The sequence below is a fragment of the Rhipicephalus microplus genome, chromosome 3 (genome assembly GCF_043290135.1).
Source record: "Rhipicephalus microplus isolate Deutch F79 chromosome 3, USDA_Rmic, whole genome shotgun sequence".
Taxonomy (NCBI): domain Eukaryota; kingdom Metazoa; phylum Arthropoda; class Arachnida; order Ixodida; family Ixodidae; genus Rhipicephalus; species Rhipicephalus microplus.
Window position 1 is genome coordinate 31290220 of NC_134702.1, and position 27465 is coordinate 31317684.

At 43.7% G+C, this 27465-nt stretch overlaps 1 protein-coding gene across 1 annotated transcript; it reads right to left on the reverse strand.

Moving 5' to 3' along the window:
• Positions 1 to 27460, reverse strand: Usp5 (ubiquitin specific protease 5). The gene is made up of 20 exons (XM_037428404.2): positions 27236 to 27460; positions 26672 to 26797; positions 26540 to 26594; positions 25809 to 25930; positions 25626 to 25732; positions 22436 to 22671; positions 21100 to 21194; positions 20437 to 20630; positions 18956 to 19027; positions 18277 to 18358; positions 10941 to 11063; positions 9856 to 10009; positions 9492 to 9549; positions 9260 to 9382; positions 7266 to 7354; positions 7020 to 7136; positions 4757 to 4900; positions 3894 to 4009; positions 2414 to 2537; positions 1 to 683 (listed from the first exon to the last, which is right to left on the reverse strand). The coding sequence occupies exons 1-20, from the start codon at positions 27341 to 27343 to the stop codon at positions 502 to 504; spliced, it is 2427 nt and encodes an 808-aa protein (XP_037284301.2). The 5' UTR covers positions 27344 to 27460; the 3' UTR covers positions 1 to 501.
• Positions 27461 to 27465: the final 5 nt, after the last annotated feature.

Below are 27465 nucleotides of genomic sequence, written 5' to 3' on the forward strand. Positions count from 1 at the left end.
TTCTTTGTAATAAGCTTGTCTAAACAAATCTCTGAAAAGTGGGCTTTATCAATGAATATTCATTACACTGCTTGCAAGAAAAAAAACCAATCCACACATATCAATAGAAGAAAGCCAAAGCTTCCTCAATACTGCTGTTACAAAAAAAAAGGTATACCTGATGCAACACAAAGCATTACACAGGCACTAATCTTAAAGCTGAATGGATTAAACTGTGATAATTTTTGACACAGTATTCATTATATTAGGAGGAAACTCTCAAACATTCAACCATGTGAAAAAATAGTAGGAACAACGCAAAAGGAAGTGCATGATAGCAAAGCAACACAGAAATCAAACTGCACTAAACACAATTTTGTTGAATTCACAGGCCAAGTCAATAGCTCCAGAGGACAGGTACTGCGGCAGGCCTGCAAATCAAGCTACGCTGCTCATCGGTGACACAGGCGCTGCGGTATTTTCCTCGACTTTGGCTCGCTTCGGTGAGGAAGGTCCGTCTAGTCATGAGTCTGGCACACGTCGGTACAGGTACAAGTAGCCGAACTCCTTGGGCGGGTTTTCAGACAGGGCCACTTTGTTGTCATTGAAGATGACCCAGCGGCCGTCCTTGAATATGTGGCACACGTAGTGACCCACCATGGTGGACTCGCCCATGTGGCTGATGAATGCCACTAGCTGATAATCTGCACAGATTCAAGAGAGTCGTGAACCACCCTTTGGGCTTGGTGAGAAATCGCACCCTGCCGATACTAGACAATGCCGTGAATCTCGCCCTAATCCTGCAGTTGTGTGCCCTAAGAAAGGCTTACAAGCACAGTGCGAAGTTATGCAAATACGGTACAGAAATATGGCATGCACATATATATGGCGCCAATCCTCCTTCGTTGCTCTCTATGCTTTAGACACCGCCAGTTTTAGCGACAGTGCATCACTCTAATGGCAAGTTCCTCGTTAACAATGCATAGTCCGAGAGGCAACGATGGGGCGCGGCAACCTTGTGGTAGTTTTTGATGAAAGAATTTGTGCTGTCGGTGTACGCTTATTGGAATTGATAGCAGCAAAAGCACAATGAGTGAGAAAGGAGGAGCAGTATGATATTAATGCACTATATTTGCGAACCATATTTCCGTAACTTGCTTCTGCGCCCTGCCCTCTTTTAATACAAAGGACCATCCACACTTCCTTAGAGCTGCTGGCACCCCACTGCTTGGCATGCCGCATACTAACTAATGGCCAACATGAATCAAGTGTGACATATGGATCACATGCGCTTACTGCCATGGGGTGCTGCCACACGCCAGCGCAGCACTCCAAAACATTATGTAATGAGTCACACTCACGTACACAAATAACAACATTCAAAAGCAATCACGGTTCGGTACACGCGCTCAAGGACGTGACACGCACTGACTTAAAGCTTATTTTCTTTTAGCATTCCTCCCTGCTTAGCGTCAAAAGTGCTCGTCTGGACTAGAGAAAAGAAAAAGCACTTGAAACACACGAAAAACCAGTCTAACGTCACTTATTTTTGCTGAATCTGAGAAGTTCTTGCGGCAATCGATTCGCGAGACAATAAATACAGATACTGAGGTCATTCAATGATAAAAACGATTATGACCCCTTTAATATGATTAGGAATGGGCGACTATTCTAGCATTTTAAATAATCAAACGAGTATTAAAGTACTTGAGTTTGCCTCAAAACGAATTTCAATAACATGAAATTTCTTTTAAGTATTCAAAACAAACAATTTGACGTATAAAAAATTATCAAATGTAATCCCTGAAAATGTGGCTTAACTGCATTGTGGAACATCCTTACAGTGAAACTAGTTTATCAGGGTAAACCAGCATAGTCGTGAAGATGCACTTTTAAGGTCAAATATACCCAAATTACTTTCTTGAATTTGAAAAGTGTGTTATACAAGCTTATAAGCTCTAAAAGTCATCATCATCATCAGCCTGACTGCCCCCACTAGTCAGGCTGATGATGATGATGATAATAATATTTAGAACTTATAAGCTCGTATAACACACTTTTCAACTTCAAGAAAGTAAGGTAATCTGGGTATATACGACCTTGAAAATATAGCAAACTGCAAAACAATGTCACTGCATATCATTTGCATCCTACGATTATCCCAATCCTGCTACTATTCAAAGTTGCTTGTACTTCAAACCAAAAATGTGACATCTGGACAAGCGTAGTTCTCATTCTAAAAAATAAAGTGCAAGTTTGTTGGGCCTTGACCAAAATCGCCAGCTTTATAATATGTGTATGCAATATATACTATTTCAACTATTTGATTCAATATTATTCGACCTAATCACCATTTCTTTTGAATTACAAATGAACCATTCACCCATCCCTGAAGTTGATTTCTCAAACGACTCGTAATGGTAGAAGCACATACTTCCAGGACCATCCTTTATGCGAGGGCCCGGGCTCTCGGCTTCCATGGCAACTTCTTGACTCTCTACCTGCATGTCATCCGCTCTGCTGAAGATCCAGTCCATGGCCCTCTGAACATTGTTATCCTAAAGGACACAAAATAATTTTTTTAATAGCTGCAACATTTACAATACAAATGTGTCTTGCAATAACAACTTGCAATAACTTCCAGATGTACAGCACACTCGGAAAGCCTTCTGTAGATGCAAGCCTTCTGTAGATCCTCAATGCCACATATTTTCACGCAAGGGCCACCCTTCATACAAGCACAGATATCTGAGCAAAAAACTGGGGTAAACGTGATCCACATAATTCACATAGCCCTTTGTTGGCCATGGCTGCACAGTGGTATCTCAGTGTTGTATTCACACGGCACATCTGGATGCTTTAAATTTGTGATCACATTTTATGATCTGTTGGCAAGCTCGTTAACCGAACTGTCAGCATCATGACATCCATTTCATAAAATACTGCTATTTTTACCAGTGCACATGAGAAAATGCGGCAGCCTTTTGCAGACAGCTGCATATGCACACGTACAAAATAAGTACATTTATGCACATCCTGAGGCACTGATCATCGCTGCAATACTCACACACAAAGTATGGACAAATACTATGGCAGGTGATTTGCATCCCAAGTAAATTTTAGATGTAAATGGCATAGAAACTTTATATTTTTGCTATTGCACATGTTCTGAATTTCTTTGTAGCATACAATTAAGCTATAAAACGTATACAGGGTCCTAATCATAGTTCCCAACTGAAGTTGTGTAGTTACGAGATAAAAGAAAATTGACTGAAATGAAGAAAAAAAAAAGGAAACAGCTCAACACTGGTGGCAAATGAACCTACAACCTTAGTGTTACATGCACAATGCTCTACCATGTAAGCTATGACAGCAATTGTAGATCACTGCAAGAGTCATTAAAAGGTGGCATAGTTAACACACTAGAAGCATCATTAATGCTCACACATATAATGAATTTACTCGAAGCCTGCCTTTTCATGGTGATGCCGTTTCTGGCATTAATTTCACTTTTTTGATACCTTGCCGGTCGTTAGAGTGAACGTCCACCCTGTTAACAGCGTCAGCCGAGAATGAAAGGTGAACAATAGGAGTAGCAAGAAGCAAGTAGAATGAATCACTAGAGCATATCGGCCACACACTCCTCCTAAGTCCTTTCAAACGTCGGCAAGAAAAATACACTATAACCTCAATGAAACGACCACTGATATAAGAAAATATCAGTTATAACAAAGTAAATAAAAAATAGTCTTGCAATGGATGGTGTTATAAATAAGCTTTATAGTGAATTTTCACACATAACGAACTTATTTTTGGGTATGATGCAAATTTGTCATAATGAGAGACTGTAGTGGTCAATGCAACAGTCAACACATTGCAGTAATGTCTCCTAAACAAGTAAAGGCCATTCTCACCGTAGCCTTAAGAGCCTTGAGCGCTTGATCTTGGGAGAAACCCATGCTTGTTATTGTTGCCAGTGCTTCTGTATCTGCCTGAAATGTGCCAGGTTGCACGAAAGGTGCTCCGAAGTCTTCAGGAGCAACATAAAAGGTAAAAAGAGTTTTTTAAGTTTAATTTAGGTATGTAGAGCAAAAATGACGGTTATGCAGGAAATACAATAGGCACTTACTACTCCAATGAAAAAAAAAACACACAAAACAAATTACCGATGACAAAGAACTGCAGTAAGCAGACCATCAATGTCACAACTTTCGACATTAATAGGGCCCCACAAAACATTTTCACCTCGGTGAGAAAACGCGGCCGATTGGTAGTCGAGGCTCGCGAGAACACATGAACCAAACACATTAATTTCAAGCCGCGTTACGCGGCTTGAAAATTGCAATTAAGCCTCATAGTCAGTTAGAAATCGTTCCCTCTGCTCTTGACAAATTACACCATAAACTTACACGACTGTGCCATAAACCCAAAGCCCACGGGCTGGTTTTAGCGTTGTGACCTGAATAGGTACTGCAGCTCAACTATAGCCTGCATTTTACTAGTGCAAGCACAATGGGACACTGCGAAATGAAACCCTTAGCCAGAAAAATCCTCTCTTCTTATGCTTGATCATGCTCCTCATTTCGGTTTTCCAATGGTACACTTCAACGTGCAGAAAGCTCAGCTAGAACACACCAAAGCTTGCTAAAAACTTAACCACTACAGCAAAAAGAGGAATGCTATGTTTGTTTCAATACTAGGCCTCAGTGCAATGATGAAAATTTCGCTAGAAAAATCGAAGCAGGTCGTTGGGGGATCAACAGACTACGCCACTAACCGAGATCGTTCATGTGATCCATGGCCCACTCTGTGGCAGCTTCAATGCTGGAGTTCTGTGTGAAGAACACTGCCTTCTTGCACCCCTCCAGTGGAAAGCCCATGTCTACAAGCTGGTCCACCCAGGCCCTATTTAGTTCCACAGCTGCAAAGACAAGGATTTTTGGAATACACAGTACAGTCGACTACACTCGTGTAACCTCAACGAGAAACGAGAAATATTGTACTTTATCTAAGAAAGGGAAAGAACACAACCACCCGTTTGTAGCATGAAGCCACAAGGAAATCAGTACGCATTCCTCAGAAAGAAAAGCTTCTTAGTTGCCAAAAAATTCGAACCCGGGACCAAAGCCTTTCCGAAGCGATTGCTCTATCAATTGAGCTAGACAAGAAGCTAGCAATTGACAATGCCAGGGTAAATTCATCGAGAACTTAAAGCACACAGACAAGTATTGCATATGAATTCTGTGGAAACCCACAAGGTGGCAAAAGGGTTAAGAAAGGGACAGAATACAACCACCCAAATAAAAAAACCAAGAAATTATACCTGACCACATGGCTGTTTCGTTTGCCATACTTATGTGTACATCGTTGCCAAATATAGCTCCACATCTTGTGGCGCGCGTTCCATGTGTCAGCATCTGATTTGGGGTTTCAGTCACAAAACTTTCCGCAGAACCAGTAGGACTAAACACAAAAGCTTTGTTATTTTGCAAACAATTGACATTGTTCAGAAAAGAGACTCTGCTGATAAGACCAATGTCTAGCAGGCGACTGGAGTCAGCGAGAAAGAATGTTGCCGCTTGTCCAAGGATTCATCGTTCGTGTCACGCAGAGCTCACTCTCTGTGACCCGAACTTGAAAGAAGAAAAGCTATTATTGACTCTGTGAAGAACAGAATAAATTCTCAGGGCAAGTAATCTAAACCAACACAGGGATGCTTACCTGAAAAGAAATTCAGAAGCACTTTTTTTTCCTTTTTGGGTCGTCTCAAAAACTATGCCTGTAACCCAGTTAAGCTGGTACGAATCTGTAATGGCTGGCAGGGCAAATTTTCTACATAATGCTTGCCAACAAACATTCAATTAGTGTCAGCGATAATAAATGATCAAAAGCTGCCAGAGTTTCCCTTCACAGAATGAAAACCAATTCACATTTACTGTCGACCATCTTAGAACTCAAAGCAGATTTTCATTGCTCTTCATGAACTAAAACAACATGTCATTTATTGCATAGTCTCCTGTGCTTGACATGTTGCACTTTTTGGATTGCTTGAGAACCACTACTACGGTATAGTGGCCCATGGCATCACAAAACTAACCATTTTGCCGATTCATACCGTGATGCATTTCGGAAGCAACAAATACGCCAGGCCTGAACAGGACACGCAGCACAGCAACAGTCTAAGCTGGAAGAGCAGCATATCCAGCACCCATTCTAAACTCTCCCGGAGCGACTACTAGACGTACATTTGCAAGGTACCCATTACGCCATAAATTATAATTTTTACGAAGTAGGCAAGCAACCACTACACATCTGCAAGGACTTATGTGCACTTTGCTGATGCTGCAGAGAATAATGGCTGAACTTTTTGTAATGTGTTCGAAACATAAATGAACCACTCATTACACTATTCACATTCTGTGACCCCTGTTATTTTAATCTCCTATCACACGTTACATAACTTAACATGCTATCTTACCCAACGCGACGCTTGCATAGGATCTTTTTGCAAAAGAGCTTCAAGAATCGGTGTGGTTGTGCAGCAGAATACTTTTCTGCCGTGCAGAGGGCACGGATTGAAATCCCATTTGATCCTGGATATCTTTTTTTTTTTCTGATTTCACGCGATAGCAGTTACGGACACCAGTGGCCGCCACGAACGACTACGCCACTAAAACCGATCTCACGACAGCTTTCACTGTAAAAAACACGACGTGACCCTCCATTGTCATCGGATTAATAAGTAGAATGACATCACACCAAACTGAAACCATTAATTTCAAACCCTGTGTTTCCTCACGCAAAGCCTGCATAAGATGTGCAGAATATGTGGACCTAAAATCAGCATGTAATTAACACACGAATTTCGGTACACGCGTTCTGTCCACAGTAATGCAAGGAAGAGATTTCACGGCAATACACAAGAACTTTCTTTTTAATACTTATTTGTCCAGCGTTTTGATGATCGGGTTTTTTGGTTGCGTGCAGGGGTGGGTTATACTGACGAAAAGACTCTTGCAAAAAAGAAGCACACCACTCACTCTGTGTAGAGCCTTCATTAGTCTCCTGAGGTTCTGGCAACAGCTCTTCTCCGGGCTGCACACCACTTCCCCGCAAGAAAGACAGGTCTAACTGCTGAGGCATTAACATCTCAACATCTGAAACAAGCGACAGAGACAGTCTTGCATTTATTTTTGTTCGGTAATCTTAGCAATATTCAAAGCACAAACAGAGCTTTTCTTTTCGAAGCTGCCACAGACGTCAAAGGAACTTGGGTATTCTCGTACCTAACTTCTTTGGAAGCCAGTTCTGAGCGAGCTCAAACTTCTTCAGCTGTATCATCAGGTAATCGGGGAACGTGCGAAGCCTGGTGGTCCTGCCAAGAAGACAATGAAATGCCATTTTCAATTCATAGAAAACATCTTGCATATTGAATGACATGAAGTGATTAGGCTAATGGAGGTGATAAATCATTAGAATGAAAGCATGGCTGATGTGGCAGATCCCATTAGACAGGAAACACAAAAGTATTAACCCCGATCATAATACTTTTAGGGTACCACACAAACCGTCACATAATCCACACATCGCATCATCAAAAAACTAAGATTATAGGCAGCGACACGCAGCCTTGCCCAAAAAGCGGGTGCAGACCACTGGTATAAGCCCACAGCACGACCTTGTGCCTCTGCAAGGCAGGTCGATTAAATTATTCTTGGCAGTGGCAGCAAATAGCAGCATTACCTTAGTTGAAGGAGGTGCAAGCAAATCTTTATTGTTAATCTTAAAAAAAAAATTGAATCCAATGTGCATCTTTCTACCAATAAAAATGTCCGAAAATTGCCTGCCCGTGAAAATGAAAACGAAGCCGCGTTGCAAACAGCCTACCATCACACGGGTCAGACACAGTGTCATTGCTATCGCATAATGGCGACAGACCACGAGTTTGCATAGAATGCTTTTGTGCACGACTGAGATCTGCACATTGTAATTTGTAGGCTTGTGAAGTGCAACTAGTGGTGTCCCACTGTTATTGTGAACGTTGAAGTCAAGTGTAAGTAATTTTGCACAGTGAAAACAGCTATCCATGCGCAAGCCTGTGACTGCGAGTGCGACTAAGGCAGATCAGCTGTATGTCGACCAAGAAAAGTTTCCACGGACCAAAAACGCGAAAATATTGGCTTTTCGGCTGACTGAAGCTACTCTGTGTGGACAGAGCTTGACTAGGTAATGACCCTGGATACGTACACACACAATCCAGTCATACGTAGAAGCGCATGAACTTCCAGGAGAAAAAAAAGCCGCCTGCATCTTCCCACGGGGGGAACTAGAGTAAATGCGTCGCAGAGAGGTGGGGGCATCGCGTGAATGTTGTATAATTGGGCATCTTTTGGGAATGCTGATTTGTTATTTCATCTTTATTATTCTTATTTATTGAATGAAGGAGAAGCGTTGCCTTCAATGAGTGGTGGGATGCTGGTGTTGGGTTGAGCACCACTACTAATTAAAGGTACTGTTGCTTCCATCGCATCTACTCGAGTCAAGAAACGCAGCAAGTCAAGTGAAAGCCAAGTAAAGACGCCCTTGACTGAATTCCAAACGCGGAATCCAGTGACATATATGGGGTGGCCAGTGAACGGCTGTGTAGCGCGAGCAGTATGTTTTTACTATAGCAGACCCTGCCTGCGTCAGCCTTGCGAGGCGAGAGAGAGGGGAGGGGGGCCACAGTTGGCACGAGATGCGAGCATGCAGTGCGAGACGCAAGACGCAATCATGCGCAGTGGGAGTGTAGACGACACTGCCGACGTCGAATTTGCGAATAGGTGACTATAAAATGCTCCGCATTCAATATATTTTCTATTATAAGACATGCTGTTTCACTCTTTCCAATTGTCAACATAGGGGGAATGCAAATTTATATTCTGCGCCTGTGAATATTTGGTTGATGTTTGATTTGAATAAAAGTGGTTTTTCTTTTGGAATGAATCTGAAAGTCATAAGATGTGGGGTCAGCGTAAAACTGCATAGTATAATCAGGGTTACCAGTACATTATTTCTATGGGGATTTTGCCAGGACCAAACCGGTTCCTCACGAAATCATGGACGTATAATCGAAGTTTCGCTGTAGTTTCTCTGAAGAAATGTACATTCACATTCCCACTCATTCACTTTCTCTCTCACAGGTGCAAACACACACACACAAATCATGCATTTTACTAGCCAACATCTATTACCATCTCTATCAGTGTCTGCTCAGAGCTCTGGTAAACTGGGTACTCACTTCTCTACAGTAACTTTCTTGTTCACGGCCGTGCTGAAAAAATCACTGATGTGCTCGGTGCCAGCAAAGGTTTCCAAGCAAGCCGAGAGTGGGATCTTTGACCTGACAATAGTTTCAGGGTCGCTACGCAGAGGGAAGTTGAGAAGGAAACAGAGAAAAACAATGAAGAAGGTTTGCACATGTAACTGACATTTAGAGACCACAAAAGAAATATCCAAACAATGAGACTCACATTCTTTCATTATTTTTTAGGAGCTCTTCTTTCTTGCTTTCGTAAGCATCCACTTCCTCTGCACATCAAACAGTGAGTGAAAAATAAGATGAAGAGAACACTTATTATCGTTAACACTCTTCCGCCGTGTCCAATTGGAGCACACTGAAGCATGCTGTGCATACACAAAACAGCAGTTTATCGCAACTGTTACGATCACAAGATCGTTTGCATGTCATGTTTCACAAAAAAATATAACAATCACTCTTAATAATACAATGATCATGACGGCACTGACCGTGCATCAAATCTCACAGATCAATTCTCGGATGACTTTATCTAAGCTGAACACTGGTGCAATGGAAAGGTTGGCACCACCACTCACGCTTATTCAACGCGCAATGAAGTGGCACTGGCAGAGGGAGCAGCCAATCCGTGCGCTTAGTGTAGCGCACCTTTCCAGATTGTGTGCACCGGATGCGTTCTTCCAACTCAAACTTCAGGCAGTCTGCAGGATTCACCTCGTTGCGGCAGTTCCTCTGCAAAATGTGTCCCAATGTGTAACGGCCAGCACCCAATAGTTGCTGTTCATTAAGGCAAAAGCAGCGACAGAATTTTCACTGTCCCGGTATCATATACAGTGGACTCATTAAATGGAACCTGAAGGGACCGGGAAAATGCGTTCCGTTTAACATGGATTCCATTTACTGAGAGGTGAACTGGAGTGCAGTACGCAAGGATGAAACCAACCATATCAGAGGCAGTTGTTCCAGTTAAGCAGAAGTTCCGTTTATCAGATTTCCATTTACCCAAAATCCACTGTATATGCATATCGAAAATCCACTGTATATGCATATCAGCACTAAATGTAACATTAACCAGCATCACATTTCTCACGACAAAGCCTACAACTGTAGAAATTGATGGATAAGGTAACCCATATTGTTACCAGAAAGACAGACTTGAAGTACACAGACTTGTACCACCCGTACATGGCAACATTAGAAATAATTTAGTACAATAAGTTGGCTGTTCAGAGATACGACCTTCTCAATCATAAATTAATGCAAAGAATGAGACCGAAAACTTGAGTATAAAGTAAAAGAAATGTTTGCTTATGAAATAATTCACTTATGGTTGATGGAGACCCTGGATGTTAGCGTGTGGTCTCGCAAAACTTGTAAAAGAAGAGTTTGGCTGAGCGGTTAGTTTATTATGTTTTGTTGCAGTTAGCTTTTTTATTTCAGAAACGATACATGTGTGGTTGCATCTATTGCCCAAATTAGATATTTTTTGCTATTTGTCCCAAGGTGTTGGAAATTTCAGTTGTCGTATGAGACCAATAACAATGCAATGATGCTGTCCAAACTATCCACGTTTAAATTAGTATCAGCAGACTGAATCAAGAGCTTAGTTTCTTTGGCGAGCCATGTAAAAAGAAAGAGAGAGAGAGAAACAAAAAAAAGTTACTTCAACAAGCTCAAGGAAGTATAGGAAGAACTCCTGAGCATCCTGCTGCCTCTTAGTTGAGAATTCTGGGTGGTTTCTGCCAACCAGCGTCTTGAACATGCGCGGCTTGATACCTTCCTGTTCCTAAAACACAGAAAGAAGGACGAAAAGAAAACACATGGCAGAGCATGAGACTACTGAATTTTGGTTTTCTGCCATAGCTTATAACGAGACCCCTGTCTGTGAGAAAACAGCATTTTTTAAGCACTTAATAGGCTGAAACATGAAACAAGCAATAATATAAAATTAGCTCACACTACTGTCTCCAGCTAAAATGCAAAGTTCATGTGCACAGGCATCACAGGAAACTAGACTAATTTTGCTATTCCCATAATTACCAATCATATTGACATTCCACTTAAATGCAAAGCCTATGCCACACTTCCGGCAGTTTATTCAAGCTTTTTTTTTACTATTACAAAGGCATCTGTTAACTATCCGTACGAACCAGGCAAGGGCAAAGTGCTCCGCAGCAGACCGCTGTAAATACAAAGCTAAGGCTGTCCTATTATACAAATTAAAACAGCCAAAGGTCTTTCAATCTTAACTCGCATCTTCCGTAAACCAGAACCTTCACACCTCCCAGCAGATACATTAGCAGTTAAGAGGAATAGCCTCTGTAAAACTTGTAACCAGAACAAAAAAAAAAAAAAAGAAAGTAAGTCATCTTTACTTCAGAATAGTAAATGCTTAGCCTATCAGGAATTCAGAGCTGATATATGCCTTAAAGGGGTACTGACACAAAAAATTTGGACTCTCGTTTTTCTGCTGCAATGCGTTGCTGTAGGGCTGTTAGTCATGACACGACACATTGTTTGCTGCAGCACGCAATAGATAATTGAAGACCCCTCATTACCGATCAGTTTCAGTTTTGGTCTGAGAGAGAGAGGGAGAGAGAGAGAAAACTTTATTTGCGCATAACGCGGAGCATTCCAAATGGTCGGGCCCCTATTCCAGGGCTCCGCTGGCTCTAGCCATCATCTCTACCCGTTGGACCAGCCAGCGCTAATCAACAATGGCCGAGCTGGACAGCAGCGCCTCCCATTGGTCTGAGAGAGTTAAAAAAACTGGTTGCAACTGGCGCCACCTAGCGTGTGCAACTGTTGACCACGCTAGCACAGAGCTGCGACGCACTTCCGCACGATCTGCAACAAGAATTACTTTCGAATAGGAAACGGCACTGGAATGTCGCCAAACACAAAACTTTCTAAGCATTCGCCATGGCCACGCACCCGCAACTAGCCGCCGAAAAATATAGACTTCAGAAACTAACGCGGCAAAAGAAAAAATGGTGGCTATGAAGTCACCATAACTTGTTTTGTCGGCCGCAGCGTAGTGACGCGAGGGAAGTAGGGGGTCACCTTGGGGTCACCTCCGAGGGTGTCTATAGCGCTATGGAGTCGGTCCCACATGCAAAGTTCAAAATTAATTTAAAATACCTTTCAAGCTATATTCGCTGTTGATATCTTGCAGATCATATACGGATGTTCACGAGAATCGACCCCCCCAGGCTATCTCGGCCCCGAAATTTTGTGTCAGTACCCCTTTAACAGCAAGTATTGCTGGCGATGAAGCCTGCACACAAGTAAGCATGCAAATGGAAGTCACGTGCTACCACCAAAAATCAAACAAGAGTCATCCAAAAGCCAACCACTACAACCGTTGTCACAGGGCCTTACACAATCGTTGCATGTGCCTGTCGGTGGAACGTTATGTGCAGCACAGCGCGAACGCAGCGTGAATCGTCCCGCTCACCTTACTTTTTTGGCGGCAAGAAGCAGCAGCAAACAAGGAAGCCACTCGAACGCAAAAGCGAGTCGAAGCGGTTAGGCGTAAGCTTGCCGGACTATTGTCATACGTCTGAACATCGTCCTCTGAGGCGACACCACCAAGGCGGTTCCAGGAAAGATGCTGCACCCAGGCGAAAGTGCACCAGAGTGGCTAGACTTGCAGGTTCCCATAAGATGCCCAAGCAAAGAGAATCTAGTGCAAGTTATAAAAGCTCCGTACAAAGGACACCTTGCCGAGAAATGAGAGAATATCAGAGGTCGATATTCGTCAATACCGTATTTACTCGCGTAATGAACCTACCTTTTTTTTTTCATAAAATTTGATGTCAGTTTGGGGGATGGTTCATAATGCTGGAGTTATACAGTTGAGCCCACATATAACGGCCCCACTTAAAACGAACTTTCGCTTAAAACGAACAATATTCGCGTGACCGTGAAAATATACATTGGTTCAATGGCACAAAATTGCACTTACAACGAACGTTGTAAGTGCGATCGCTGTAACCGAGCGCCGCTGATCGGTTATAGCGAACGGAGTCAGCGGTCTGCCGACTTCTCGGGAAACCGATTTCGACCACCAATCAGGCATCGGCGAGGTGCCCATACATTCTTATTGTTAAACGCCGATCCTGCCTCCGCGACCCCCTAGTTGCCGCTCTCCCCGACCACTTTTTGTTACGCACCCCTCCGTCCTTTGTCGCCCTGCTACTCTGAGCACCCAGCATCGCCAGACGAGGCCCGTGTTTTCGCACTGCCACCGATCTTTCGAAGACTGTTCGGCCATCTACCCTGTTTTTGATTGCTGGTACTGTCGCTGGCGTTGCCGGCCTGGAGTGACCAGACCATTTGCCAACATCGTCGGCCACCGACCTCATCCGATAGTCTGCGTCTAGTGCACGCGCGTACGCTACTCCACCGACTCTAATAATTTGCGATTCGTTTCGTGTTTAGGACGTGTTTAGGACTTGTTCTCTCTTACTTTGCACTCAACCAAGCATGCCCTCCGTGTGCGTGCGGAAGCGCGAAAACGGCTGTAAATTTGTGCGAAACAAATCGCGATATGTTGAAGTTCGTGAGGCCACGCAAACCCGCTGGCGCAACAAAATGATTTTATGACCACGGCCGCCGATTCTTCAAAGACTGCCGCGCGCACCGATTCAGGCGGCCATGCACTCTTTCTAAGTTTTTCTACGTGCGAGCTTCGCAAACCTTTCAAGCAAGCTACCCAACCTGCCTTCTTCCCATGTGTTTTGGTTTTCAAGGTCGCTCTCCCGCCGCATCCTCCCCTCTCTTTATTGCAACTCGTTTCCCTTCTCTCGCAAGTCTGCTAACCTCTCTTAATCACAACCCCTTCCGCCCGTCTCCACTGCTCCGCGACGCCCGCCACGCTGGCTCAAATTAGTTTCGTTTTCCAACTAGAAACGGGCCCAGAGCTGTTGCACGCGCTCTGGCATGTGCGTCGCGTGTGCGCGTCTTGCTCGCTCTTGGTGTGCGTGTGTGGTCATGATGGCCGACGGGACGACTAGCACGCTTTTTTTTGCCGCTCAATAAAACGTCAAAAGTGTGACCGCCTGGCTTGAGCGTAATCAGCGCGTTAGGTGCCGCATTGCGGAGCGCTTGCTCATAGCTGTTGGCCACCTGGCAGCCAACTTGCCGCTTCGGGATTCCCTGTATTCAGCTGTGGAGATGGTGAATATTTCGTGGGCGACGGTGACGACTACATGCGCGCGAAACTGTTTTCGCGAGGCCAACTTCGTCGACGTCGAGCCTGATGCTGAGCCATGAGCTTCCGAACTGCAGCGGCGATTAGTGGCCGTGCATCGTCAACTCCGACCTGGGAGAGAGGGTGGGACATATGTTGCGATGGTTTAATTACGGCCGATTATGTTGCCGACACTGCAGAACCGTGCACAGATTGGGGCATTGTGAATGAAGTACGTGGCGAGAGCGATTTGGAGGAATCGAATTGCAAGAACGACGAAACTTTGGAGCCAGTGCCTCATGCAGCTTATGCCACGGGCCTCAGCGAACGAGCACCCTGCCATTTTAAATGAACTAGAGACCGCCCTTATCACTTCTGTTCTTCGAAACACGTGCATCACGGACTTTTTGGGGCAAAAAAAGTTTGCGTTTTCACTCGCAACTTTTTTTAAAAGCTGTGTTCCATTTACTATGAACTTCGGGATACAGCGAACGGATGCCGCGTCCCCCTCAGGTTCGTTTTAAACGGGCTCGACTGTAACAGCGAAAATTTTGCACGAGAGTTTTGCTTGTCTTGGTCAGCGAAATGCACAACAAATAGTTCTGTAACCCAAAGCTCTTCTTGTTTTCTATCCTAATGATTGCCCATGGATCGACGTCAGTGTCGTCCAGCCGGTTAGTTCCCACACTCCAGCGCATGCTCGACCAACTTAAAAGTTTAAAACCAGCAGTGCAGACAGCGCACCAGCTGAAAGCACCCTGCGTAGCAGGTGTCCAACTAAGTTCACTACGACGAACCTGACAACAAAACCGCAGCGTCGGATGGTGGCACACAAACGTTGCGGGAGCGCAATACGCCATTGGCGCAGTTGCGTTTTGCACGAACTTCGAGATGACGGACATGTGGAGCGTTTCCACGCCGCACGCTTGCCGTCTCGGAGGCCACGCACTTTCTTTTCTTGCCACTGTGCTTGCGTGGCGCTACAGTAAAAGCTCGTTGATTCGACACCCGTTAATTCGGAAATTCGGACGGCTCTATTGGTCCCGGCCAAAGTGCATGTTAATATATGGGACCAAACCTTCGTTATTTTGTCGGAATTCGGCTCCACACCGCTTAATTCGGACAAATGCTGACGGCTGCTGCTACACAAAAGTGTGATAAAGCAGCGCTGGCACCACTGGAGTGAAACCGAAACCTGAGTGGCATCGCCATCATCATCAACTAGTGGGGGCGATCGCAGCGTCACCGAACGTCGGCGTCTTCTTTCTTCTCCACTCAGCGCCTCCGACGCCATTTTCTCTTGTGTTGTCGTGTCGGAACCATCTCTTCTTGCGGAGTTCTCTTTTTCTTCCATTGTGACCGTATTTGCATGCCACCACCATCGTGCGCTACAGTGATGGCAACGCCAAAAAAGCGGCAGAACTACGACGTGAAGAACTTGGCGACTAAAGTGGAAATTTTGGAAGCACTGCAGAACGGCGAATCGCGACAGCAGGTTATGATGAAGTACAACGTGAAGCGGAGCACGTTGGGAACCTACGTGAAAAATGAACAACAGATTCGACAAGCCTTCGAAAGCGAGAAGTTTCATGCCTCTAGAAAGTGGTTGCGAACCGCAGCTCATCCCCAGCTCGAAGAAGCTTTGCTCCGGTGGATTACTGACTGTCGCAACGCGCATCTGCCTTTGAGCGGACCTCTCATCATGGCGCAAGGTGAGAAGTACGCTGCAATGATGAACATTGAATCGTTCAAAGCGTCAGAAAGGTGGTTTGCGAGGTTTCGAGAGAGACACGAACTTGTCTTCAGGAGTGTGTGCGGCGAAAAGGCCAGTGTTGACGAAAGCATGACCACCGAGTGGAGAAATGTGAAGCTGCTGGAGCACATCGCCGCATATGAACCACGTGACGTGTTCAATGCAGATGAAACTGCTCTATTTTTCAGAGCTCTGCCCGACAAGACGGTGACTTTCAAAGGGGACGCGTGCATTGGTGGCAAGAAGTGCAAGCAAAGGATAACTGTGCTTCTTGCCGCCAATATGACTGGCACGGAGCGCTTGCCACTACTTGTAGTCGGGAAGGCGCTTAAGCCACGTTGTTTTCAAAACGTCAAAAGCCTCTGTCGAGTACACAGCGAACAGGAAGACATGGATGACATCGAACATTTTTCGCGGCTGGCTGCAGCAGTTGGACCAGCACTTCACGTCGAAGGACCGCAAGATAATTATGGTTGTTGATAACTGCAGTGCCCATAACTGTACAATCGAACTGAAGAGCATCAAAGTAGTTTTTTTGCCGCCCAACACAACGTCTGCTCTTCAGCCGATGGACCAGGGTATCATTCACTACGTGAAGTCGAAGTACCGCAAGCACCTGCTAGAGCGAATGATCCTATGCTCAGAAGCTGGAAAGTTGTATCAAGTGGACTTACTCGGCACAGTGCACATCATCGCCCACGTGTGGAAAAACACTCCACCGCAAGTCATCGCCGACTGTTTTCGGCACAGTGGTTTTGTGAGGCCCGAGCACGCAGCAGTAGCTGACGATGGCATCGAGGAGGTGGCAGCCGAGTCCACCGACGATGACTGCCCGACTTTCGATGCTGTCCTTCCCACAGATATGACCTTTCAGGACTACATCGCGGTTTATCATGGTGTCGCCACGAGTGGTCTCCTGACCGATCAAGAGATTATTAATGATGTCACCGGCGCCCATGAAGACCACGATTCCGACGAAGAACCATGCGAGGAGATACAGCCGCGACCTCATCGCACCTCACGGGAAGTCTCGGAGGCATTGTTAATATTAGAGGACGCTTGCCTGAACACTCCCGACAGCTTGCGTGCTGTTGGCCATTTGGAACAGTTAAGAAAAATTGTGATGTCAGCCGGAATCTGCGCGAAAACGCAGACGACAATTGCAAAATACTTCCAACAAATAAAGGTATGCTTCTGCAGCTTGATTTTAAATGTTTTCCCTGTTCATTCGTTAATTTGGACAGTTTTTTCGGTCCCGTGAAATCCGAATTAACGAGCTTTTACTGTATAAGCAAAGAGGTTTCTCCTGAATTTGACAGATGGTGCTCTGCCGCAAAAGGCTAGGCTTTTAAATTTTAATTGACGTCATCCGAGCTCGAGCTGCTCCCAGTTGTTAAATTAAGTTATGACTTTTATTGCATCATTATTTTGCGATACAATGGCTTGACTTAACATTCTTTCGATCGTCAACGGCACTGGTTATCATACTGAAATAAAGCGGATAGATTTAAATCTTTTTTTTCTTTTTCGACGACCAAGTTGGGGGGTGGGTTCATTTGATTTGATTGATTGATATGTGGGGTTTAACGTCCCAAAACCACCATATGATTATGAGAGACGCCGTAGTGGAGGGCTCCGGAAATTTCGACCACCTGGGGTTCTTTAACGTGCACCCAAATCTGAGCACACAGGCTTACAACATTTCCGCCTCCATCATAAATGCAGCGCCGCAGCCGGGATTCGAACCCGCGACCTGCGGGTCAGCAGCCGAGTACTTTAGCCACTAGACTACCGCGGCGGGGCATGGGGGGGGGGCATTGGCATTGCAAGTGAATATGGTACATACATACTACAGCCACGAAGACCAAAAAGAGTTTGGACATGCAAGTACCACTTGCCATTCGGTTGCTAGCATTGCAGAATGAAAGATTTTTTTCCGAATGCGATACTAGTGTTCCAGCATAGCCTACTGCGATACGTACAGCTGTGATGCTTTGTTATAATCTGTCCCGTTAAATAGGCAGTGTGCTGGCCCTTTTTCTCGTTGCTTACCTTTGGCTCAGACTGATTGCTGCCTTCACAGGCTGGCTCCTTGGAGTAGTCACCAGAGAGAATGCCAACTGCTAGCTTCGTCCTGAATAGCAAAATTAAGGAAAGTACATTGCACCACACTTTATGAAGTGATGTTCAACATAGCTGCAATCTCACTAATCATATCCCCCAATAATGGAAAGATAATTACAAGCGCCCTTCTTCTAACATTTGCAATTACGTTCAAAGCAGTATCAACGTGATAATGGATTACAACATCTTAAAATGCAAAGCATTTTCTTTTTATCTGCTGGAAGGTTCCAAAAATACTTTTCATAATGGTATTCTGCTGTGTTTTACACAATACTTTATTGCATGCAGAACTTTCAAAATTATTGCACTCTCATAGCAAGTCCATTTGTAGCTTTGCCCTTTGTAGATGGTAGCTTTTCTACCTTGCAACAAGGTGCCTGTAACTTCAGTATTGTCAGTAGTGCACAAAAAAATATTCAAGCTGCACTAAACAGCTTTCTCAGCCTGGTTCAAGACTAGCGTATGCCACCATAAAGCATATCCTGGCAGAAAAATAAATGCTACATAACCAATGCCTCCGTGTGAGAGAAGACAGCAAATTTCTTAGAATGTGTGACGTGACAAGGTAGGCACAACGCTGCAAGACGAACATTCACAAAGAACTTACATTTGAACTGTAAAGTTTTCAGCAGGATCAGGTGGAAAAGTGTCAAATATTTGAGTTGCACCATCGTAGTACCTAGGACAAGAAAGAGACAACAACACAATGATTTCCACTGAAATACCCAGTGATATCAATTTATTAAATGCCTCATTTTGACAGATTAATTATAAGTGCCATGTCAATAAACATGAATAACCAGTTTTATTCGCAATACAAGGAACATTACGCCATTTTGCAATGAACATAACATTATTCACAGGATTCAGAGTTCATGTACTACAATAGAACCTCATTAATTACACAACCATTAATTCAGAAAATCGGATAATTGGAGGACACATTCTCTGTTCCCAGCCAGTGTATGCATTGTTCAATGGAATCAAACTATCTTTAATTCGATCATACTTGGCCCCAACCCAACTCATTCAGACAATTTTTAGAGCATGCCAAACACATTACGCCGCAAATGTGCGACGCAAAAAAAAGCTAGAACGGTATTCGGGGAGAACCAAACCGAGGCGCCACAGTCAGCATCGCCAGTGTGGTAAGCCTGAACTGTCTTCAGCCGCGACAACATAATGAACCAAGTTGCGAGTGATGAAAATTTCGGTTTTTATACTGCTTTTTATACTACACCGTTAACGTATTAATCAAGAGAATGAAAATTTGTTTATGTAAACTTAAACCTCATTATAATGAAACCGGATATAACAAAATATCGGTTGTAACGAAATTAATAAAAAGCAGTATTGCAATAAATATAGTGTTAAAAACAAACCTTTATAACAAATTTTCGGATATAACAAACTTTTTTTCATGTAAGATGCAAGTTTGATATATTGAGGTTTGAGTGTGTAGACATTCTTAAAATTGTTTGCTTGGTACCTTTGGTAATTCAGAATTTGATTAATTCAGACATCTTTTATTATATTGTGCAATCCGAATCGACAAGCTTTTACTGTGTAGCCCTTCAATAACCCCTTTTGACCATCAAACAAGCTGTCAACCAACAGTGTTCTTTATCATAGCTGCACTAACATTGTGGACAAATGTGTGCGCGACCTGCGATTCCCACTAAACTCGTCTTTCCCAGTGTCAAATCACAAAGCTAGGTGTAGTGTTGCACTAATGGTATCACAGAACCTTGTTTAATTCAACCCGCTGGATTAATTCAAGCCATTCTGTCACTCCCAACAACATCAAATTAACACAAGTGCACTGCACTATCTTCATCATTAAAAAAAAAAACTGCTTCTGGTTTATTGGCTAAAGCAGTGTAGAGCAACCACTGAATCCCACGGTGTGACCCACACGTGATAAGAGCGTACAAAACACTGCTTAACAGTGACCCTGCATTATGAAGTTGGACACCAATCCTCATAATCTCGTGAAAACGAACTGCTTAATAACATGAACCTTAACTGAACCACGCTGAGCTGCAGCCAGCAGCAACGCCACAGCTGAAAAAAAAGGGAGTTGCTCACTTGCGTTGGAACTCCGGGATGCTCATCACAACCTGAACGACCGAGTTCAAGTAGCAAGAGTTTCCCAAGTTGGCCAGACCGGTGTAACCGGGACCGAACAATGGCGTGAGCTTGCTTCCAGCTTCCTGGATCAGTGCCCACTCGCCCACTCGCTGGTTCAGGTCTATCTCCAGCTCCAGCATCGTCTTTTCTGTCTGCATTTCGACGCAAGACAATGTTGGCCGTGAATACTAAATTGTGCAGATAAGCACATGTTTTGCATTGCGAGGAAACTAGCAAAGCCCCCATGAACGAACATGATAACAGCAGTTTCTGGCTCAGTGTCGTGCAAAAGCGAAGTGGAGTAAGTTGTTTGAAAGTCAAGTCTATTTTAATGTAGCAAGAGCCTTCATTTACTGTCTTTGTGGCCCCTTATAACACAGCATTTTATTGTGAAGTTTTCTTGCTTTATTTTTTTTTCCTGGTCCTACAAAGCACAAATCAAAATGCTTTAGTTGAACTGATTGTGACACTGCTCAAATTTGCAGTGCCAGTGTTAAAAATGTGCCTCAATTTTTATTTTTATTATTTTAATGAATTGAAATGAGCACAAGTAAAAACAGGCACAAAAACAAAGCAAACAAGGATGCGTTTTAAAGTAGGCAAACACAGCAGAAAACATACCTTTTTCATCTTGGATATTTCTATGCCAAAGTGCTCAAGGTGCTTGGCAAGGTTTGTATCAATGACCATATCATCCTCATCGTAAGAGTGCACATCTGAAATGAGAAATGAGCAGTTAATACAAATCATGAACAGTATGACACTGGCATAATGTTACGTGCACTGTAAATCTGGCAAATTAACATATTTTAGTCAATTAAAATAACACTCTAGTTAAAGAAAGCCTCACCAGGCCCCATTGAGAATTCTGTTAACACATAGCAAGACGCCTGCCATTACCTAGGCAGCATTTTAGCTAATTAATGTCTTAAATATAAGAGTCGTATCAAACTGAACATCCTGCTACCATGTTACTAGCATGGAATAGAGAGGAATGTTTCTCCAGTTGTGTTGCTTGGACACCAAACACGCAACCAATACTCAATCGGTAAAGCTTCAAAATTGCAATTTGAATGTAGTGGGTTCAGATCACACTGATGGAGGGTAATTTTTGGCCCACTTCAGTTCATTTCAATTTATTTCATAATTACAAAAATACAGTCAAAGACAATTAATGTCCTCTATGCTTTTCTTGGCATAATTCCTGTTCGAATCATTTGGTTACGATGAACCAGAAGTCCCACACCATGTCGATATTTTTCAAGCAGTGCTTGTTGCATGAAAAATGTGTGGACGAGATTTTTTTCCTCAAACACTTCTTCAAGTAACCATGGAATGAATTCACTGGAAGAGCTTACTGCCTCACAAATTCAACGCCGCTAAAATTCTAAGAATCCGTGCAGCCTGAGTAGAGTTACAAAGGTTCGTAGCATGCAATTACATTCTTTCTTCTCTCGTCCCAACGAAAGTCCTGGAAGCTAAGCAGAGAGGGATGGCAGGGCCGCAGCAAAACGTCACGCGCGCCTCGTGACCTTGAGTTTTTTTTTTCCCGAATGTGCGGCACTTTCAGTGTGATCGCAGCACACGCGTGGACAAGTAGCGGCCTCCCGCGGCAATCTCTGTAACGAGCGAGTGCGCCATGCTCAAATCAGCCAATGTCTGATAGATGGGCTTGTCACGTGTGATTTTTAGGCATATTCCGTGATTTGTCGAGAGAAGAGAAAGCAATTTTCAGCAGACTTTGATAATTTATTGTGAACTCCAGGCCGCCTGCTGCGCTATAATATTTGGCTTGCATGTTGTCAGGAGCCTCTACTACCGATCGCCAGCGTTTCTGACCACGGACAGAAAGTGTTGCAGGGCCCCTTTAAGCAAAAGAAAATCAAACAGCAGTGGCTGGCAATAGACTGCGGTGCTAACAGTTAGTGCTCCAGAGACTTCAAGCATTGCTACTCACCGGCCCCTTCTGGTGTGATAGTGCCCAGCTTTACTACAAGTGGGTAACCAGTGTTCTTAAAGTGTTCAAGCGAGTGGTTGTTGCCCCCGCTGCCTTCGTGGTACTTTCGGCCGCACAGTATGGCGCCATCTGTCAGGTTGAGCCAGAGGTTCTCGGTGAGGTCACACCTTTCGCATTTCCAGCCCGTCGGAGCTACTTTCACACCGTTGTCCAGCTGTACCAGTGTGTCGCTGTGTCTGCAGAATTGAAGAGAAAAAGAAAGCACAGCTTGTTCCAACTGTTAAAACAACCTCTCTTAAAGGAACACTAAAGTAAAAGAATTATTTGGATTAGATTGATAAACTGTACTACGAGATTAATTCCACCATCACAGGTTTACTAATAGAAGAGAAGATCAAAATTTAAAATTTCCTTTTAAATTTCACACCAGAATCGCAGCACATGACATCAAGGATTTCAAAGCAGACTTTTTTACTTTGCGACATTGAATCAACAAAATTTTGTAAAACTTGCCAAGTCAAGTCTATGGCACCCTCAAAGGACAATCAGATTCATCTTTACAAGTTCGAAATTACGTAGAGCAAATGGTGCCAAATATATGTTGTCGCGATGTTTGGTGCAGAAATTTCAGAGTAGTATGAATGAGTAATTTAGTAATATATAAAAAAAATGCCTTCATTCTGAGTGTCCCTAAGGTATAAACATCATCCATTAGAATCAAGCTAATGTGGAGTGACCGGTCAACTTGGACCTCTGTATGCAAGACCAGCAGACAAGTACGATTCCCTCAGGTCTTGAGAGACTTGGGCCCACACAGAAAAAAAAAATCTGTATATATGCTAAAATGTTGACACAAGAAGAATCAGTTATGCATTATATTGCAACGAGATTGCAGAAGCTCGTTGGGTCCATCATCATTTCAAATTTTTGTAGCATGACAGTCAACAGACACAATGAGGGTAGGAAATCAAGATATGGAAAAATGCTCTGCTGTTGTTCCTTTTTCGCCCAATATGAGTACATCAGCAGTTGCACTATAGACATTCTTTCCAAATATAGAGATATAGCGATGCAAGCAGGCAGACATAACATGGCACTACTGCTTCGAAATTGCTAAACACAAAACTTTGCACGTGCAAACGTTTCGACATCACTTGTCATTCGCCAAGGCAAGCCACAAGTGTGAAATTTTGTTACGCGTGCCCATGTTTTCTAAAAGCTGCATTCACAGATTATACACAAATTCTAGGAAAAATATAAATTTTGCGGTGAATAGGTGCAGTACAATTTTATTTCACAGTGCAAAAGGCAATAACAAAAAAACACAAGCCAGGCATAAGAAATAATGCATCACATGGCCGCCATAACAGTGAGCAGATACATGCACTCTGGTAACTGTGTGCAGTGGCTTGTGCCGTGAACAGAAAAAAAAACACAATGTACCGTTAACATGGTGAGAAAAACATATGCCTAGACAGCATAGTTCTAAATGTTGGAGCAGCAGTTCAGCACTGGTCTTGAAAAGGCTACATCACATAACATGTTTATAACAAAATATATAGCTTTTCACGGCAAGCTTTGATCCCTCATATTATTTATGCAACTGCTAATATTCTTCATCGAAAGTTATCCTAAAGGGACATCAAATTGAAATAATAAATTGGAATTGGAGTGGTAAGCAATCAAATGAAAGCTATATTACCTTTAGTTTTACAATCTGAAATTCATTATTGCAAGTGAAGAAAAAAAAGGACAAAGTTTTGTTGTCGAATTTCACACCAAAGCCTTGGCACCCCAACATCAGTCCGGCTATTTCATATTTTGGCTGACTTGGCTAATAAAAGTTGCTATGTTCGATTCTTCACATGAATAAAAGGTAACTTATATAACTTCTACTGGCAAAAAAAATTATGCAGGTCCCAGCAGAAACTGAAAGTTTATCACATTAGCGAGAGTTCATGTGGCAAACTGCAACGACCTGCACTTTCTTTGCAGCCACTTTCAAGCTTACCAACCGTTTTCGTTTAGAAAGAGTGGTAGTACTGCACTTTTGGTATTGAGAAAGGGTATTCTATTGGTACAATAAAAATTATTCTCCTCTTTAGCCTCCCTTTTAGTCTTGAAGCGAGTGCTTGCAAAGCATTAAAATAAACAACAGCAACAACAATAATAATAATACACATTTAAAAGTTAACTCAAGGAAACCTCAAATAACGAAACATTTAAATTCACCGACGAAAGACACAAATAGGGTCTAATGTTTTCATCAACTTGAATACACAAAGCATTCAAGAGACACGATTTAATGAAGTTTTTTTTCTGGAAATAAACAAGCAGTAATTTATGTCCAATGTTTGCTGAGACAGGCTTTTTTCATATGTACGCTATAACATTATAGTGTTTAAACGCCTAGCCACTAGTCATGCCAATAGCTTTGTTTTACGAGGCTGTATGCCTCAGTTGGTTGCGCTGTTTCATATCAAATGGCGCCAGGGGCAGTAGCAATTCGTTGTCCCTGCTAAAAGTGGTTGCCTTGATTATGCGGATTTAATAGTTAATGCGACAGTGACACTGATCGTCTCCTAGCAAATTTTTTGCTTCAGCTGCTTGCACAATAACTACCTTTTATCACCCTGTATTAGAGTACTGGCGGCCTGTCATAGCTTCGCATGACCGTCCATATCGTCTGTATTGGCAAATATGGGAGGCTTCATGCTCGGGCTGCAGCGCCCGTGAACTTTTCACATACAGCCAGGCGTGTTTTCGCAGCAAATTAAATGCTGTGGTAGCGTTCGGACGACACTAAGTTACAATTTTAGCTTTCGAGTTACCAAAAGATCCCTTCTTCAATTTTACCAAGAGCTTGATAAAACGAAATTCGTTGAATCAAGTTTCAGCTGTAATAATAAGATTAACATCTGGAGTGTTACGTGCCATGTTGACATCTGGAGTGTTACGCACTATGTTAATGAAAAACACCATAGTGGAGCACTTAGAAAATTCTGATCTGGTAGTCTTCAACATGCACCTACATCGAAAAAGTAAACAGCCCTCTAGCATTTCATCTCCCCTTGAAATGAGACTGTCGTAGCAGGGATCGAACCCTCAGACTTTCCGTCATACGCCGAGCATCGTAGCTACTGTTCCACAGAGGGGAACTCACTATCACCGAAGAAAGACCTACGCTTACTTTGATGGCACTCTCTTCTCTCCATCCCATGTTCCAGCCATGGCTTCCAACTCATTAACAACATTGGCAGAGTCAGCTGCGAGAACAGCTGCAATGGAAAGCTGCACCTGCAAGGAAGAGGAGTTTTAATGAATGTGGCTGCACATGCACGCTAACGATCGAGAACTTGACAACGAGACACACCGTTTCAGGGAGTTGTGTGTTCGGCAGGGGAACCGAGTCGAAGTTTGGCAGGATGACGAGAGAGTTGTGATGTTCATATTCGTACTTCTTGCCCATGTCAACATCAAAACCTCCCTCCAAACCTAAAATAAAAGCCAATTATGTTATAAAGCTTATAAATGAATGCACTGCACACCAAGCAAGAGCTTTTCTTCTTGTCTGTATCAATTGTTCCTTAAGGTGTTTGATATTTTTTTGCTCAACATTATGAGCAAAGATTGCAATCTGAGTCGGGCACACGTGCTGCAGCTTTCAGTGAAAAATACAGCAATAATGTTTTCCTTGGTCCTCCAACAGAAGCAGTAGCTGAAAAATATCTCTAATGCACTACCACTAAACAATGCAGCCTTTTAAGTGGCTTCTCAAGCTGTTTGAAGCAACCCATGTGATGCATTGGTCAGTTTTGAAGTGCTTCCTTATGCAGAACCTTTAAAATTATTTCTGCATTGATGGATGGACACAAATGTAGCTCAAGAACCAATGTAAAATGTATAGATGCAAGTGTGCTCGTGCGTGTACATATGTGTATGTATTACATGGCAGAGTGTGGGGTGAGAGTATGATGATAAGAGCCGAAAATGTCGTAATAAAACATGTCGTAATAAAACAAAGCAAAGCTCCGCTGTATAGCGCCACTGTGGCTGCCATCGCAAACCACACAACGATACTTCCAGGACGCATGCGTTACCCACCGATGGCAAGCTTCGTAGGAGCAGCTCTCTTGGCAGCCGGCCTGTCATCCGTCACCTGCGGTATGTTTACATCACCGATAACATTGCGGCGAAAGTTCCCAGGGGTCTCGAATCAACGCTCACGCTACGCACCTCCTTTTTTGTGGTTTTCAGGTGAAGGTAGACGGCGTTCCCCGTCTTCGCGTAACGCCTTTCCACATACTTCTTGGAAAATCCGAGGAAAGTGTTGAGGCACACGTAGAGGCCTCCTTCGGACTCCTGAAATACACGGCGGCGAGTCCTCCGTGAGTTCGCAGGGCAGCCCGCCAACCAAAGGTACGGGTACTACGCATTCCGTCCTTCCTTTTCAACGAACTCTAATAGGTAACTCTTGATGCAAAATACCCCGCACGAGAGTGAGTCGGCGTTGGTGAACGCATTTGCGCCGAAACCGCTCGGACGCGTTCACCACCACCACCAACAACAACAACAACAAAAAAGCGGGGCATCGCAACAACCATCACAGTGCATGAGTACCAATGAAGATACACGTAAAGTAAATATTGATAAGCATATGCACAGAGGCCAATGGCCTTTACACCGTTGCGATTAAAAGCTCGTGTGGTGCGTCCACCACCCCCGACATTTTGCCGGCGAGCAGTGGGATACGAATGCGCCTATGCGTGCAAATGGGAGCGCGTTGAGAAATAAACTTACTGGTGTGTCGAACGAGAAGACACACTCATCTTTGTAAACTTTGTCCGCATGTCCAGGAGTTCGGATTCGCCCGAGATGCGGTGCGAGCTTGTCGTTGAACGTTGCCATGTTGATTAGAGAGCGAATTCTAAACTTGGCGTTGCCAGACCAGCGAGGAACAGAGGAAACGGGATCGGAGTTTGGCGGGTAGGCGCTGGCTACAACCAGAGATTACCGCGCCACTACCAGTT

Excerpts from the sequence above, each read along its gene's own strand:
- Usp5 (XM_037428404.2), bottom strand. The coding sequence starts at position 27,343 with ATGGCAACGTTCAACGACAAGCTCGCACCGCATCTCGGGCGAATCCGA. Across the intron at positions 25,733-25,808 it reads ACACACAACTCCCTGAAACG|GTGCAGCTTTCCATTGCAGC; the intron begins GTGTGTCTCGTT and ends TCTTCCTTGCAG. Across the intron at positions 18,359-18,955 it reads GAAAACTTTACAGTTCAAAT|GACGAAGCTAGCAGTTGGCA; the intron begins GTAAGTTCTTTG and ends TTTGCTATTCAG.